At 41.8% G+C, this 13,970-nt stretch overlaps 1 protein-coding gene across 1 annotated transcript; it reads left to right on the forward strand.

Moving 5' to 3' along the window:
* Positions 1-26: 26 nt before the first annotated feature.
* On the forward strand, positions 27-13,861 carry eef2kmt (eukaryotic elongation factor 2 lysine methyltransferase). The gene is made up of 9 exons (XM_079564982.1): positions 27-184; positions 589-651; positions 738-818; positions 1,810-1,911; positions 2,189-2,322; positions 3,765-3,915; positions 4,000-4,084; positions 11,723-11,860; positions 13,729-13,861. The coding sequence occupies exons 1-9, from the start codon at positions 86-88 to the stop codon at positions 13,833-13,835; spliced, it is 960 nt and encodes a 319-aa protein (XP_079421108.1). The 5' UTR covers positions 27-85; the 3' UTR covers positions 13,836-13,861.
* The last annotated feature ends 109 nt before the right edge of the window (positions 13,862-13,970 follow it).

The following is a 13,970-nucleotide window of genomic DNA, read 5'->3' on the forward strand; positions in this document are numbered from 1 at the left end:
CGGCGCATGCGCAGTGGGTTGTAAGTACGAAACGTGTGGACTTGCTGTCAGCTGAGCGTGTTTGAGGAGATTCCCCGCGGTGAAAATGTCAACAGAGGGACAAAATCAGGAAACGGAGGACATTTTTATGAACTTTAGAGACTATTTTTTCTCGATGACTCGTCTAACGTCATACCCCTGGGCCGTGAGTGTCTTTTAATCGGTTTGAACGACAGCCAAAACGGAACCCCCTTTGAAATCATGTATAATTTACGGATATCATTGATTAGTGAAGAATCTGCGGTATGGATTCAATGATCGTAGTGTATTTGGGGGATTTAACAATGATTTTGAGTAATTCGGTTGTAGGAAAAGAAGAGTTAATTTAGTCATTGGTGTGATTTTGTAGCAAATGTCACTCCAAACCCAACTACACATTCAAAGCTCAGCAACAGTGATGTTTTGATGATCAGGGAAACGGGCCGTGGAGATGAATAAAGTTCTAATTGTTTAGTTCTATGTTTGTTTTTGTAAAGTAAAATCAAAAGTGTAATTATATATGAAAGAGTTCCTTGCAGTCATGAAACAAAATGTCTTTTTTTGTTACAGTTTGTGGAGAAGGAACTTGAAAGCAGCAAATCCACACATGTGATTTCACAAATCTTGAATCAGGTAAGAATACAAACCAGCAGTGTTCTATTTGAAGTATTAAAATTATGTTTATGTGTGAATTTCGTTTTTTTTTTTTTTTTTTTCAGACGTGCTGCCATCATCTGTGCACAAAGTTTCCTCCGTCTGTCCGGTACAGACGACTGTTCATCTCGGAGCTCATCAAGCGGGTGAAGATTTAAGTTTTACCACATTTGTTAATTAATAGCACACACTGACATTTTAACCCTTGAACACTATCGCTCAAATTCAAACACCATCACTAACGCCCGGTGATTTTTACCTGAGATAATCCACCTGATAAAAAGTACTTCATCAAAATCTATCAAAACATGACAATGCATGACACATGTGAGTCATGTTCTTTTATATTAAACTGTGTCATGACTAGTAAAATAAAATAAAAGCATCATGAGAGGACCAGATGCTCCAAAATGGAAAAACAAAAAAATCCTAAAAAATAAAATAATGAAGATGGAAACTGTGAGACTTCCCTGGTGAAGCTCAGTGTCATCGGCACAAACAGCCACAGGGGAGAGAAACTAAATATGTCATGTTTTGAATGGGTATAAATGAGCAGCTAACCAAAACAACTCTGTGTTACTCACTTACTGTGAGGCCAGAGACCCCGAACTCTGTGACAGGAGCAAAGCTGGAGTTGAAGTTGCAAAATAAATGTGGCAGCCCTGAATGTCAACCTTGAAAGGGGCAAGAGCCTGATGAAATACACTAACCTTGCCCTCGCTTCTGTCACTATAACTGGGTGAAAATCACCCGGACATGTGCCGGTAGGAAAAAGTGTGTTTTGGAGGAAAACACCCAGGCCACCAAAGATGTCAAAGACAAATCTGAAGCTACACAGAGACCCAGGACACTCCCGGCAATAGTGTTCTTGGGTTAATCTAGTTTTATTTGACACAAAGTCATTGCAAAAAAATGGTGAAGTCTATTTAGTATAGTTATTGTTCTGTAATATACTACCAGGCCCTGAAAAAGTGAACCCCTGGATTTAACAAAGTAAATGAGCAAGAACCACTTATTGGATTGTATTCAGCAACATTGTGTGTGACTTATTGTTTTGGTAATGGGGGTGACCAGACGGTGGATGTACTTTTCTTCAGAAATGAAACCTTCCTGTGTTTGTGGGGGATTTGTCTGCAGGTCGAGGCCACAGACTGTGACCCTTTGGACGAACTGTACGACGCTTTGGGGGACGTCATCGGAGCCGAGGAGACGGCGGAGTGTTACAAGTCCTACTTCCTGGTACCAATCAAACTATTTACAGCTTTTTCTCCAAAAGGTTTAACACCCGCCTTCGATCTTCCTATCAGCTTAACCCAAATCTAAGGGTTTACTGCCTTAATGCCTCATTTGAAAGCTAAGACCTACAAAAGTCATCTAAATGGATCTCTTTCCTCGCGTTGTTGCCGAGTTGTCTCTATTTAACGAAATGTTTCTCATGGCGAAAGCACCAAACTGTGTAGAACCTTGTGTGTCTGAGAAAAAGCCTCTTGGTTTGATGTGTTATTGCTGCTTGCAGCCAGGCGGTGGCGCTGTGACGGTGCAGGAGAAAGTGGCGCTGATTTCTGAAGGCACCACGGGGCTGGTCACGTGGGAGGCAGCGCTGCACCTCGCGGAGTGGGCTCTGGACAACCAGCAGTATTTCAGAAACAGGTACAGACTGAGACATGTTCATGTAAAGTAACTTTAAAACTCACACAAAGTTTAGGATTTTATCTGTCAGCTCTTGCGAACCTCTGAGTAATTTATCTTTTTTTAAATACCTTTCAAAAAGTGTTATTGTCGTATATACTGTATAATTGTTATTATTTATTATTATAGCTTTGTTAGTTGATGAGCAAGAATGATTGGATTTATTTAAATATTTGTTTTGTCCTATAGAATATTTTTTCTAAAATAAAATATATTGCTTCACATCACCGGATTGTGGAATGCGGTAGTGATGGGCTAAATGAGCCATGTCTTTTCTTAGTCTGTGCTTTTATTCTCGGTAAAGCACCTTGTGCACCTTTTTGGATGGTGTAAAGGCGCTACATAAATAAATATTGATTGATTGATCGATGGTACTAACACATGTATCGAGCACAGAAAGCTTTTCTTCTCTTTCACGTCCAAGTGCGGCTCAGCAACAACATGGATATTAGAGGCTCTATTGTTTCCATCCACTCGTGTAGCTCTGTCAGGAGAGCGCCCGGTTTGTAACCAGCAGGTGGTGAGTTGGAGTCAGATGATGATTGATGAGGGTCTAGTTTTTTGACTTGACATCCACTGGTAAAAAGACATAAATGTGCTCTGCGTATTATACTGTAGAAGTGTTCTTTATTAAATCTTGGTCAGTGACTCATTTTAAAATGGTTGAATCACTGAAACTTCTCATTCATTTGTTTCTACTCTCTTTTTCCGGAGCAGTTTTCCTCTGACTGAATTATCACTCTCAGCTGTTAAACCGCTCACTCCTGACGATTTGGTTCTCATTTCTGATCAAAATCAGCTCAGTCAGTGTTGAGTTCGCGTTTTTCAGGCTCACTGCTGTAATGCTTTTTCACCACCAGAGGGCGGCAATGATACATAGCCCATCAACACTGTGTGATACAGTGATACAATAATGAAAGTGTTTGACACACTTAAAAGTATCATCTGTCCATCACTAGAATGTGGTAATGTCCCTCTGTCAGACACGAGACACTTTTCCCGTATCCATTGTATCAAATTTTATAGTATTTCCACATGAGACATTCAAGCAAAAAGTGAAGTTTTCCCTGATCCCTAATATTTCAGTGACGAGCTCCATTAAGATAAGATAAGATGGTACTTTATTGATCTCACAGATGGAGAAATTGCATTCGATGAGAGAGCATCCGGCAGCAGCACCCATTCAGTGCGCACCACTCTTTTTTTTCTTTGGTGAAAGATCGTTGTGTCATCATTATCTCCATTATCTAATATATTTACCCCAAAACACCACATAATCTGCAGACTAGCAGCAGACCTTTTATTCCTCATGCCAGTGTACCAGGACAGTAGGAGGATGTGCTGCACTTCTATTACGTAAACGCAGCTTCATGAAGTCACTCCCGTCCTCTCTCTCCGCTCAGATCGGTCCTGGAGCTGGGCAGTGGAGTGGGTCTCACCGGGATCACCGTCAGTGCTTCGTGTGGTCCGTCCCAGTTCACCTTCAGTGACTGTCACCCCTCGGTGCTCCTCAAACTGCGGGAGAACATCGGGCTGAACGGGCTCGACCAGAAGGTACAGCATCAGCTCCCCTTTACATCAGACTCATGGTCCATGACAGAACCTGCTGTCTCTGACTCGGTGACTCCTCTGCTCCAGGCGGTGCGTGTGGAGGAGCTGGACTGGGCGTCAGTGACGGAGGATCAGCTCCGAGCGACGGGAGCGGACACGGTCATCGCAGCAGGTTTGTTACTTACATCAACAAGCAACATTTATAACTTTAACCGGCCTCATACGTAAGTCAAATGTACCCAAATACTATCATTTTAATGCCACAAACGAAAATCAAGTCCCACCACTAGTTTTGTGATTAATTTGACTCATGTGACAAGAGTTATAAACCAAAAGATCTGATTTTCATTGAAGTGCTAAGCTGAAAGTTGAAAAGTGCATTAACGCGACAAAATGTTATTGTTGATCTCTTACCACCCGCGGCCCGCCTAGACCAAGCACATTTTCTCCAGTTAGGCTTTATCCAAATCTAAAAGCTTCTTGACTGGAGCCGTACTAAGCAGTACTAAGCAACTTGTTTACCTTAAAAAATCCTTTCCGTAGTCCCTCTGGGGGTAATACAAGTGTTTATGGGATGATTGGAGGGTCTTTCATCTCCCCCCTGGTGTCTCTGGCCAGAAAACCACAATTGCAACTTTGCTGCCACCGGGTTGAAGCCACCAATACACACTAATGGAATCACGAAGAAGCTAGCAGACTAGCGGGCAAAGCTAACTGCAGGCTAGCACCACTTAAACAGTATTTACAGCCAAGTTTGAGTGAAAAAACTGATCTCCATTGTGTAACTGGATGAACAATATCCCTCTGTCCCTTTGTCTTTTCTGTCAGCGTAGGATTTACTCTCACGGACAATTAATGAGAAAAAAACTGCAACATGCTACGACACCTGCAGTGGCGCTCATGGCCTGTAGGGGCACGGGGTACTTAGTACTGCTTTAAGACCTGCAAAACTGATCGTAACTTTGGGGGATTTTTGTGACTTTTTAAAAAATCTTTTTTTGTTTTGCGTTTTTGTCACTTTTTGTTACGTTTTTTGTCGCTCTTTTGTGGCTTTTCTGTCACTTTTTTGTTGCGTTCCAAGCTGGAGGAAATGTGCTTGGTTTAGGCGGGGGTTAAGGGGTTAAATTCTAAATAAAAGTAAATCTGTCTACAGCTTTTGAAACTTCCGTTGTGCGTGGTGCATTAATTAGTGATTTCCAGTCTTTTATAATTGTGTTTTTGGTAAAAGTATGAACAGACAGATTGTTGCAGAAGCGTGGGTTATAATCTGAAAAACCCCCAAAACGTTTTATTGATAAAAAATCAGTTTATTTTGTAGCTTGTTTTGACCTCAATTTAACCTTTAACCCCCGCCTTAACCTGAGCACATTGTGTCCAGTTTGACTTTACCCAAATCTAAAAGTTTCTTGAAAAACTGTCAAAATAGCACCAAAAAGGAGACCTAAACGAGGCTGAAAACGTGACAAAAAAAACAGACAAAACAGGCGAGAAAAAAGAAACAAAAACACAACAAAAAAGCAACTTAAACGTGACAAAAAAGTTGTGAAAATGCCGTAAAAAGAACAATGAACAAAAAGCAACAAAACGGTCATAGAATCAAGGTTATAGGTCAAGAAGCTTTTAGATTTGGGTAAAACTGAACTGGTGAAAGTGTGCTCGGTTAAGAGGTTAACCAGGAAAGTCCCACTGAAATTAAGAATCTCATTTTCAGGGGAGTCCCGGTCCCAGAGGGGAACCTATTGAACATGTTTTAGAAGTAGGGGAAACCGGAGTACCCGGAGGAAACCTACACAGTTAAAGTGGCGGTTCCAGGAGGGGAACACAGTGATGACAACAACAATACAAAGAACAATGTAATAATAGTGACAACAACAAGAAATTCTGGTGAAATCCTGTAGAGAAACTTGAAGCTGTCGGTCTTGATGATGATGAAGATGCTTCGTCTCACACTAGAGGCTCTCCCACAGTGGTTCAGTGAAGCCTCTGAGACCCCAAGATCACAACTAACTCCACACATGTTGATCTGACGTGGATATACTTTAGGTATATACGAGAGATCTGTGTGAAGTTTGGATACAAGAAGGAATCCAGGAAATGGAGTCACTTTGCCGAGGATCTTACAGCCTCTGTGTGAGACGATAAAGCTGGAAGAAAAATACAAAGGAGAGTTAAAATACAATGACATAATGCACACACAGATATACAATGAAATATAAATAAATGTAAAATGAAAATATACATCAGATATGGATTGAGAAGACATGAGATTACTTTTCTGTATAAATGTACTGTAGCGGCCAGCGGCCCTATACCACTGTCTGCTAGGCTGGCAAAGTAAAAGGGTGTTTAGCACGCGTGAAAGAGCCCAGTACTCATGTGTTAAGTGAAGAATCCTACTTTATTTACATATTTCAACAGCTTAACATCACGGTCAAAAACTGTTTGCCTTCACTCTGCAGCACTGAGGCCACTCCCTTCAGCCCTTAAATAGGCTCACCTGGACACGAACAGGAAGTGCAGTGCCACCTAGTGGCTGGTGGAACAAATACATACAAAAGGCCTCTAAAATGGCTCCTACATGTACCATAAAATGATGATGAATATGATAACACAACAAAAAATACAATGTAACAATAATAACAGCAACTAGAAATGGTGCACTGGCATCAAAGCCATTGGAAATAAACACATGAAACACAAAAACATGCATAGAAACAGAATAATACACAAAAGATAAAGCATAAACCTGCAATAAGAAAATGTGCTCCTGGTGAAATCCTGTAGATAAACTCGAAGCTGTCGGTCTTGATGATGAAGATGCTTCGTCTCACACTAGAGGCTCTCCCACAGTGGTTCAGTGAAGCCTCTGAGACCCCAAGATCACAACTAACTCCACACATGTTGATCTGACGTGGATATACTTTAGGTATATACGAGAGATCTGTGTGAAGTTTGGATACAAGAAGGAATCCAGGAAACGGAGTCACTTTACCGAGGATCTTACAGCCTCTGTGTGAGACGAGAAAGCTGGAAGAAAAATACAAAGGAGAGTTAAAATACAACGACATAATGGCAAATGGTCTCAACTTATATAGCGCTTTTCCACCTACATTAGGCACTCAAAGCGCTTTACAGCAAGGATCCACTCACCCATTCATACTCTCATTCATACACCAATGTACGCAGACACTGGGGGCAATGTGGGTGAAGTGTCTTGCCCAAGGACACAACGACAGTATGCACTTTCAGGAGGTGGAATTCGAACCCCCGACCTTCCGATCACGAGACAACCCACTCTACCATCTGCGCCGCTGTCGCCCCATAATCCACAAAAAGATATAATATGTAATAACAATACATTAAAAATTTAAATAAGCATCAGATATGGATTGAGAAGACATGAGATTACATTTGTATGAACATAACATGATGACGATGATGATGACGATACAAAAATAAAAAGGAAAAAGTGCCATAAGAAATGAATGATACAAACCTGTAATAAGGATATGTGCTCCTGGTGAAATCCTGTAGATAAACTTGAAGCTGTCGGTCTTGATGATGATGAAGATGCTTCGTCTCACACTAGACGCTCTCCCACAGTGGTTCAGTGAAGCCTCTGAGACCCCAAGATCACAGCTAACTCCACACATGTTGATCTAACGTGGATATACTTTAGGTATATACGAGAGATCTGTGTGAAGTTTGGATACAAGAAGGAATCCAGGAAACAGCGTCGCTTTGCCGAGGATCTTACAGCCTCTGTGTGAGACGAGAAAGCTGGAAGAAAAATACAAAGGAGAGTTCAAATACAACGACATACAATGAAATATAAATAAATGTAAAATGAAAATATACATCAGATATGGATTGAGAAGACATGAGATTACTTTTCTGTATAAATGTACCATAAAATGATGATGAATATGATAACACAACAAAAAACACAATGTAACAATAATAACAGCAACTAGAAATGGTGCACTGGCATCAAAGCCATTGAAAATAAACACATGAAACACAAAAACATGCATAGAAACAGAATAATACACAAAAGATAAAGCGTAAACCTGCAATAAGAAAATGTGCTCCTGGTGAAATCCTGTAGATAAACTTGAAGCTGTCGGTCTTGATGATGATGAAGATGCTTCGTCTCACACTAGAGGCTCTCCCACAGTGGTTCAGTGAAGCCTCTGAGACCCCAAGATCACAACTAACTCCACACATGTGGATCTGACGTGGATATACTTTAGGTATATACGAGAGATCTGTGTGAAGTTTGGATACAAGAAGGAATCCAGAAAATGGTGTCACTTTGCCGAGGATCTTACAGCCTCTGTGTGAGACGAGAAAGCTGGAAGAAAAATACAAAGGAGAGTTAAAATACAACGACATATTGGCAAATGGTCTCAACTTATATAGCGCTTTTCCACCTACATTAGGCACTCAAAGCGCTTTACAGCAAGGATCCACTCACCCATTCATACTCTCATTCACACTCTCATTCACACACCAATGTACGCAGACACTGGGGGCAATGTGGGTGAAGTGTCTTGCCCAAGGACACAACGACAGTGTGCACTTTCAGGAGGTGGGATTCGAACCCCCGACCTTCCGATCACGAGACGACCCAATGTACCATCTGTGCCACTGTCACCCCATAATGCACAAAAAGATATAATATGTAATAACAATACATTTAAAATTTAAATAAGCATCAGATATGGATTGATGGTCACAGTTGAGAAGACATGAGATTATTTTTGCATGAACATAACATGATGATGACGATGATGACGATACAAAAATAAAAAGGAAAAAGTGCCATAAGAAATGAATGATACAAACCTGCAATAAGAAAATGTGCTCCTGGTGAAATCCTGTAGATAAACTTGAAGCTGTCGGTCTTGATGATGAAGATGCTTCGTCTCACACTAGAGGCTCTCCCACAGTGGTTCAGTGAAGCCTCTGAGACCCCAAGATCACAACTAACTCCACACATGTTGATCTGACGTGGATATACTTTAGGTATATACGAGAGATCTGTGTGAAGTTTGGATACAAGAAGGAATCCAGGAAACAGCGTCACTTTGCCGAGGATCTTACAGCCACTGTGTGAGACGATAAAGCTGGAAGAAAAATACAAAGGAGAATTCAAATACAACGACATAATGCACCTTCAGATATACAATGCGAAAAATAAATCAATGAAAAATGAAAATATACATCAGATATGGATTGAGAAGACATGAGATTACTTTTCTGTATAAATGTACCATAAAATGATGATGAATATGATAACACAACAAAAAACACAATGTAACAATAATAACAGCAACTAGAAATGGTGCACTGGCATCAAAGCCATTGGAAATAAACACATGAAACACAGAAACATGCATAGAAACACAATAATACACAAAAGATAAAGCGTAAACCTGCAATAAGAAAATGTGCTCCTGGTGAAATCCTGTAGATAAACTTGAAGCTGTCGGTCTTGATGATGATGAAGATGCTTCGTCTCACACTAGAGGCTCTCCCACAGTGGTTCAGTGAAGCCTCTGAGACCCCAAGATCACAACAAACTCCACACATGTGGATCTGACGTGGATATACTTTAGGTATATACGAGAGATCTGTGTGAAGTTTGGATACAAGAAGGAATCCAGAAAATGGAGTCACTTTGCCGAGGATCTTACAGCCTCTGTGTGAGACGATAAAGCTGGAAGAAAAATACAAATGGTGAATACTTACAATAATTAAATGGTAAAAGTTATAACATAAAGAAACAAAGACAGAAAGAGCGGTGGCCACGTCTGACTGAAGAGGCTCTCCCACAGGGGTTCAGTGAAACCTTCTGACCCAAAGATGATCTGATCCTGACTCCTCTCTCAGCTCTGAGACACATTTCTTTCTTCACATTAGGACTTGCTTTGATGAGGACCAGGATGAAGATGGAGGATGGATTCTGGTCCTCAGTTCACGAAGACCATCGACCCTTCACTCAGACCTCTGCGCACTGGGCTGAAGTGAGAGACCTCGGGGAGAGACGCTGGGACTCCCAGGACTCTACAAACAAGCCTCGCCCCAAACAGTCTCTACACTGAGGAGCACGACCCAGGCCTCCTCTAAGATCTCCATCTGCCTCCTCCCACATGTCACAGCCCGGGCTGGGGGGGCTGCAGTGCAGAGCTGTGACGACCGCCCTGGCTCCCCGTTGTAATGAAGGCTGTACGACAATCCTCCAGATCCTCAAAGGGCTCAGAGCGCTGAGTGGACCTACATCCCTCCACCACGACCTGAGAAAGACTCACAATCAAGAGGCTTTGAAGAGACATCGATGGGAAGTCGTGGAGCTGCTTGTGTGAGCTCCAGGCTCTGCCACAGCGAGACCAGACTCCATATATACTATACCGGTCGTGTGGTTGTGGCTGGTCCTGGGTGTGGTGGGGGGTGGTGTGTGTTTGCTGGTGTGTCGTCGCTCGTGTTCGTCGCTCGTGTTCGTCGCTCGTGTTCGTCGCTCGTGTTCGTCGCTCGTGTTCGTCGCTCGTGTTCGTCGCTCGTGTTCGTCGCTCGTGTTCGTCGCTCGTGTTCGTCGCTCGTGTTCGTTGCTCGTGTGTCACACAAGCAGCTCCACGACTTCCCATCGATGTCTCTTCAAAGCCTCTTGATTGTGAGTCTTTCTCAGGCCGTGGTGGAGGGATGTAGGTCCACTCAGCGCTCTGAGCCCTTTGAGGATCTGGAGGATTGTCGTACAGCCTTCACTACAACGGGGAGCCAGGGCGGTCGCCACAGCTCTGCACTGCAGCCCCCCCAGCCCGGGCTGTGACATGTGGGAGGAGGCAGATGGAGATCTTAGACGAGGCCTGGGTCGTGCTCCTCAGTGTAGAGACTGTTTGGGGCGAGGTTTGTTTGCAGAGTCCTGGGAGTCCCAGCGTCTCTCCCCGAGGTCTCTCACTTCAGCCCAGTGCACAGAGGTCTGAGTGAAGGGTCGATGGTCTTTGTGAACTGAAGACCAGAATCCATCCTCCATCTTCATCCTGGTCCTCATCAAAGCAAGTCCTAATGTGAAGAAAGAAATGTGTCCCAGATCTGAGCGAGGAGTCGGTCACAAACCCTCTCAGGATTCAGAAAACGGCGTCACTTTGCCAGGGGAACTTTCCAGCCTTCAACATCAGACATGGCTTGAAGTAAAAGAGTAGAAACACGCTGTAGTTCATCGCAGTCGGTATCTGTGAAAGGTTATCAAGGAAAAACCGGAATAAAAACGTATTAAGCAAGAAATGTACGAGAGAAAATGTGGTCTGTGGCTCAAAGCGAAACCTCTGACCCAAATGAGCTGTGGGTCTCACAGACTTCCAAAGGTGAACCAGGGAATATATGATGTCATTCTAAATACCACGGCAACAGAACTGATGATGTCACTGCAACCGGCCAATCAGAGGTCACGCAGTACATGCATTTTGTTGGGATGGAATGTTCTGAAGTGAACGTTACCATAGAAACCCGCCATGTTAGGGTGAAATAGAAACCTTTATTTCCCCCACATTAGACAGTAAGTGGACCATTCAGCATTAGCAAATCAATGGGGAAATCCACAGGGACAACATGGGACAGAGGGTTCAAAACTGGGACTGTCTTGGGTAAACTGGGACGTCCGGTCAGCCTGAGTGATGGATAAAAGAGTTATTTTCTCTCTGACAGCTTCGAGTGTGACCTTTAGAGTGTTCAGATGTGAAGCAAACTTGTTCCCATTATAATTACTATTCACTTCATTTCACCATTTTTGTGTCTGTACGTCTGTGTCCAGATGTGGTGTATGACCCGGTCGTCGTGGAAACGCTGGTGTCTCTTTTGTCCCGAATCGTCACGGGTTCCAGTCCGGACGTGTTCATCTGCTCCACCGTCAGGAACGCAGACACCTACAGAGGCTTCACGCAGCGGCTCGGTGAGCAGGGAATCATGGGAAACGTAGTCAGAAGCAGAAGAGACTTGAAAGAGATTGTGATGGAGAAATTAAAAATTGTTTAATTATAGACACCGGAAACACTGTCTCAGAGTTTCCAGGGAGAACATTAACTTGTGACAAAATGAAGGCCTTAAATGTAATGGGGTCAGAGGTCAGAGGTGTACGTTCTGTGTCTTGGCTTTATGATCATCACGCACTGTGTATCTGCCATCAAATATTCCCACACTGAGGTCACTGTGAGAGTATAAGCGCTGCTGTTAAAGCAGTTGACAAAAAACAGCCGTATTTAATCAGAACGATGAGGAAGAGGAGTTAGTTTTCCCTCTCTAGTAATACGTTATCCCGTTACCCCTAGTTACCGTTCCATCTCCAGGAGGGAAAGGGAAGGAAAGTTTTTTATATTAGCCTATGGATATATTTTCTTTTTTTTCTTTTTTTACTTTTTGTTTATTGACAAGTTACAACAAAGGTCTTTAATTTTTTTTTTTTCCCTCCTCCCCATCAAAAAAACAACATTAACCCCCCGAAAAAAAGAAAGAAAAAAAGACAAATTAAAAGACATTAAAAAAATAAATAATAATACAAATAAAAATAAAAATAAAATAAAATGCGGTCCTATAAACAACATTATGAGAAGTTATCTCCACTATTTAACAATAGCCCTCCATCTGAAATGGGACCCAAAATCAGTCTGGTGTACAATGGCACTAGGGCTGCATAATATATCGCTTTTTTCTACTAAATAAAGATACAAAGACATGAAGAGGAGCGAAGTGGTTCAACAGCCCATAAATACATCAATAATGGAGAATACTAACCATAATCTAACGTTAGCTTCATGCTACATGCTAACGCTAGCTCAAGTGCCATTTTTTCCACTTCTACTGGACAATCTGCTGTGTCAAAACATCCACATGGACCTGATTTTGACTTGAGTTGATTTGTGTGTGATAAATGTTTATAGTCGTCCAGAAATCGGCTAAAAATAGTGAAAAATTTAAATTCCCATAAGAAGCTTCCGTTTTCGCCGTCTGTATCAATGGTATCAACTGTAAAGTCCAAACGTTTTCTCAAAGACATTTTCATTGATTCAACTGCAGAATGTGAGATTATTTTAAGTTAAGTTATTTCTTTGAAACGTCTCGTTGTTTAGCATCCTCTTCACTCATTCCCAGGGTTCAGTGGTTTGCATTCACTCCATCACTGTTCAATAAATACTGTATTGCTGGGTTGCAGGTTCTAGAATATGATGTCATCGGACCCAACGGGGGGAGGAGCCAGTTTTTCCTATTAACAGCACTACACTTTCACAAGTCGTAGCTAAAAAGAAAATATATGAATTAATTTTTGATACAAGACCAAATACTTCCTCAAAAACAAAATAATTTTTTCTCTATATAATAGTATAGGCCTTTAGAGCGCTGTGATGTCACCTGCAACCCAGCAATTGGTGGTGTTTAATAAATACAGAAACACTGTTTTAAATCAGGAAACAAATGTTATATTTGATATAAATAGAAGTGAATAATGGAATGGACAGATTTTCCTATGGCCATTTGATCACGGACAGAGGAAAATCCATGATCAAATGTAGCCTCCAAGAAAATCTGCAAAAAACATATTTTCTTGCCAGATATGACATAAGGTCAGTCACAATTATCAAATAAATAACTAAAAACAGATGAAAACAGTATCAAGGAAGTAAGTGTTTTCCATTTGTTTACATTGCACTGAGTCTAAAGGGCCAGTCACAAGATGGCCGTCAGAATTGTCATTCGTTCCAACGTATTACTATGACCATGTCCTATGAGTTTTATTAAAGTTGTTTTTTCCCTTTTTCCCCACAGAAAACGCTGGACTCGTTCACAAAGTCCTGTCTGGACCGGTCAGAAGAGTGTTTCCCTACAACAGAGGCTCCAATATCGAAATAATAAAACTGTACAAGAAACGGTAACAAATAAAGATTTTATATTTACACAAGTGCAGCTGTATCAAAGTCATTTCTACATAAAAATACCCTCAGTTTGGTCACAGTTATAGCTCTTTACAAAGTAACATGAAAATAGAACTTCAAAACCGACTCTAGTGT

Source organism: Gobius niger, assembly GCF_951799975.1.
Source record: "Gobius niger genome assembly, chromosome: 10".
Taxonomy (NCBI): domain Eukaryota; kingdom Metazoa; phylum Chordata; class Actinopteri; order Gobiiformes; family Gobiidae; genus Gobius; species Gobius niger.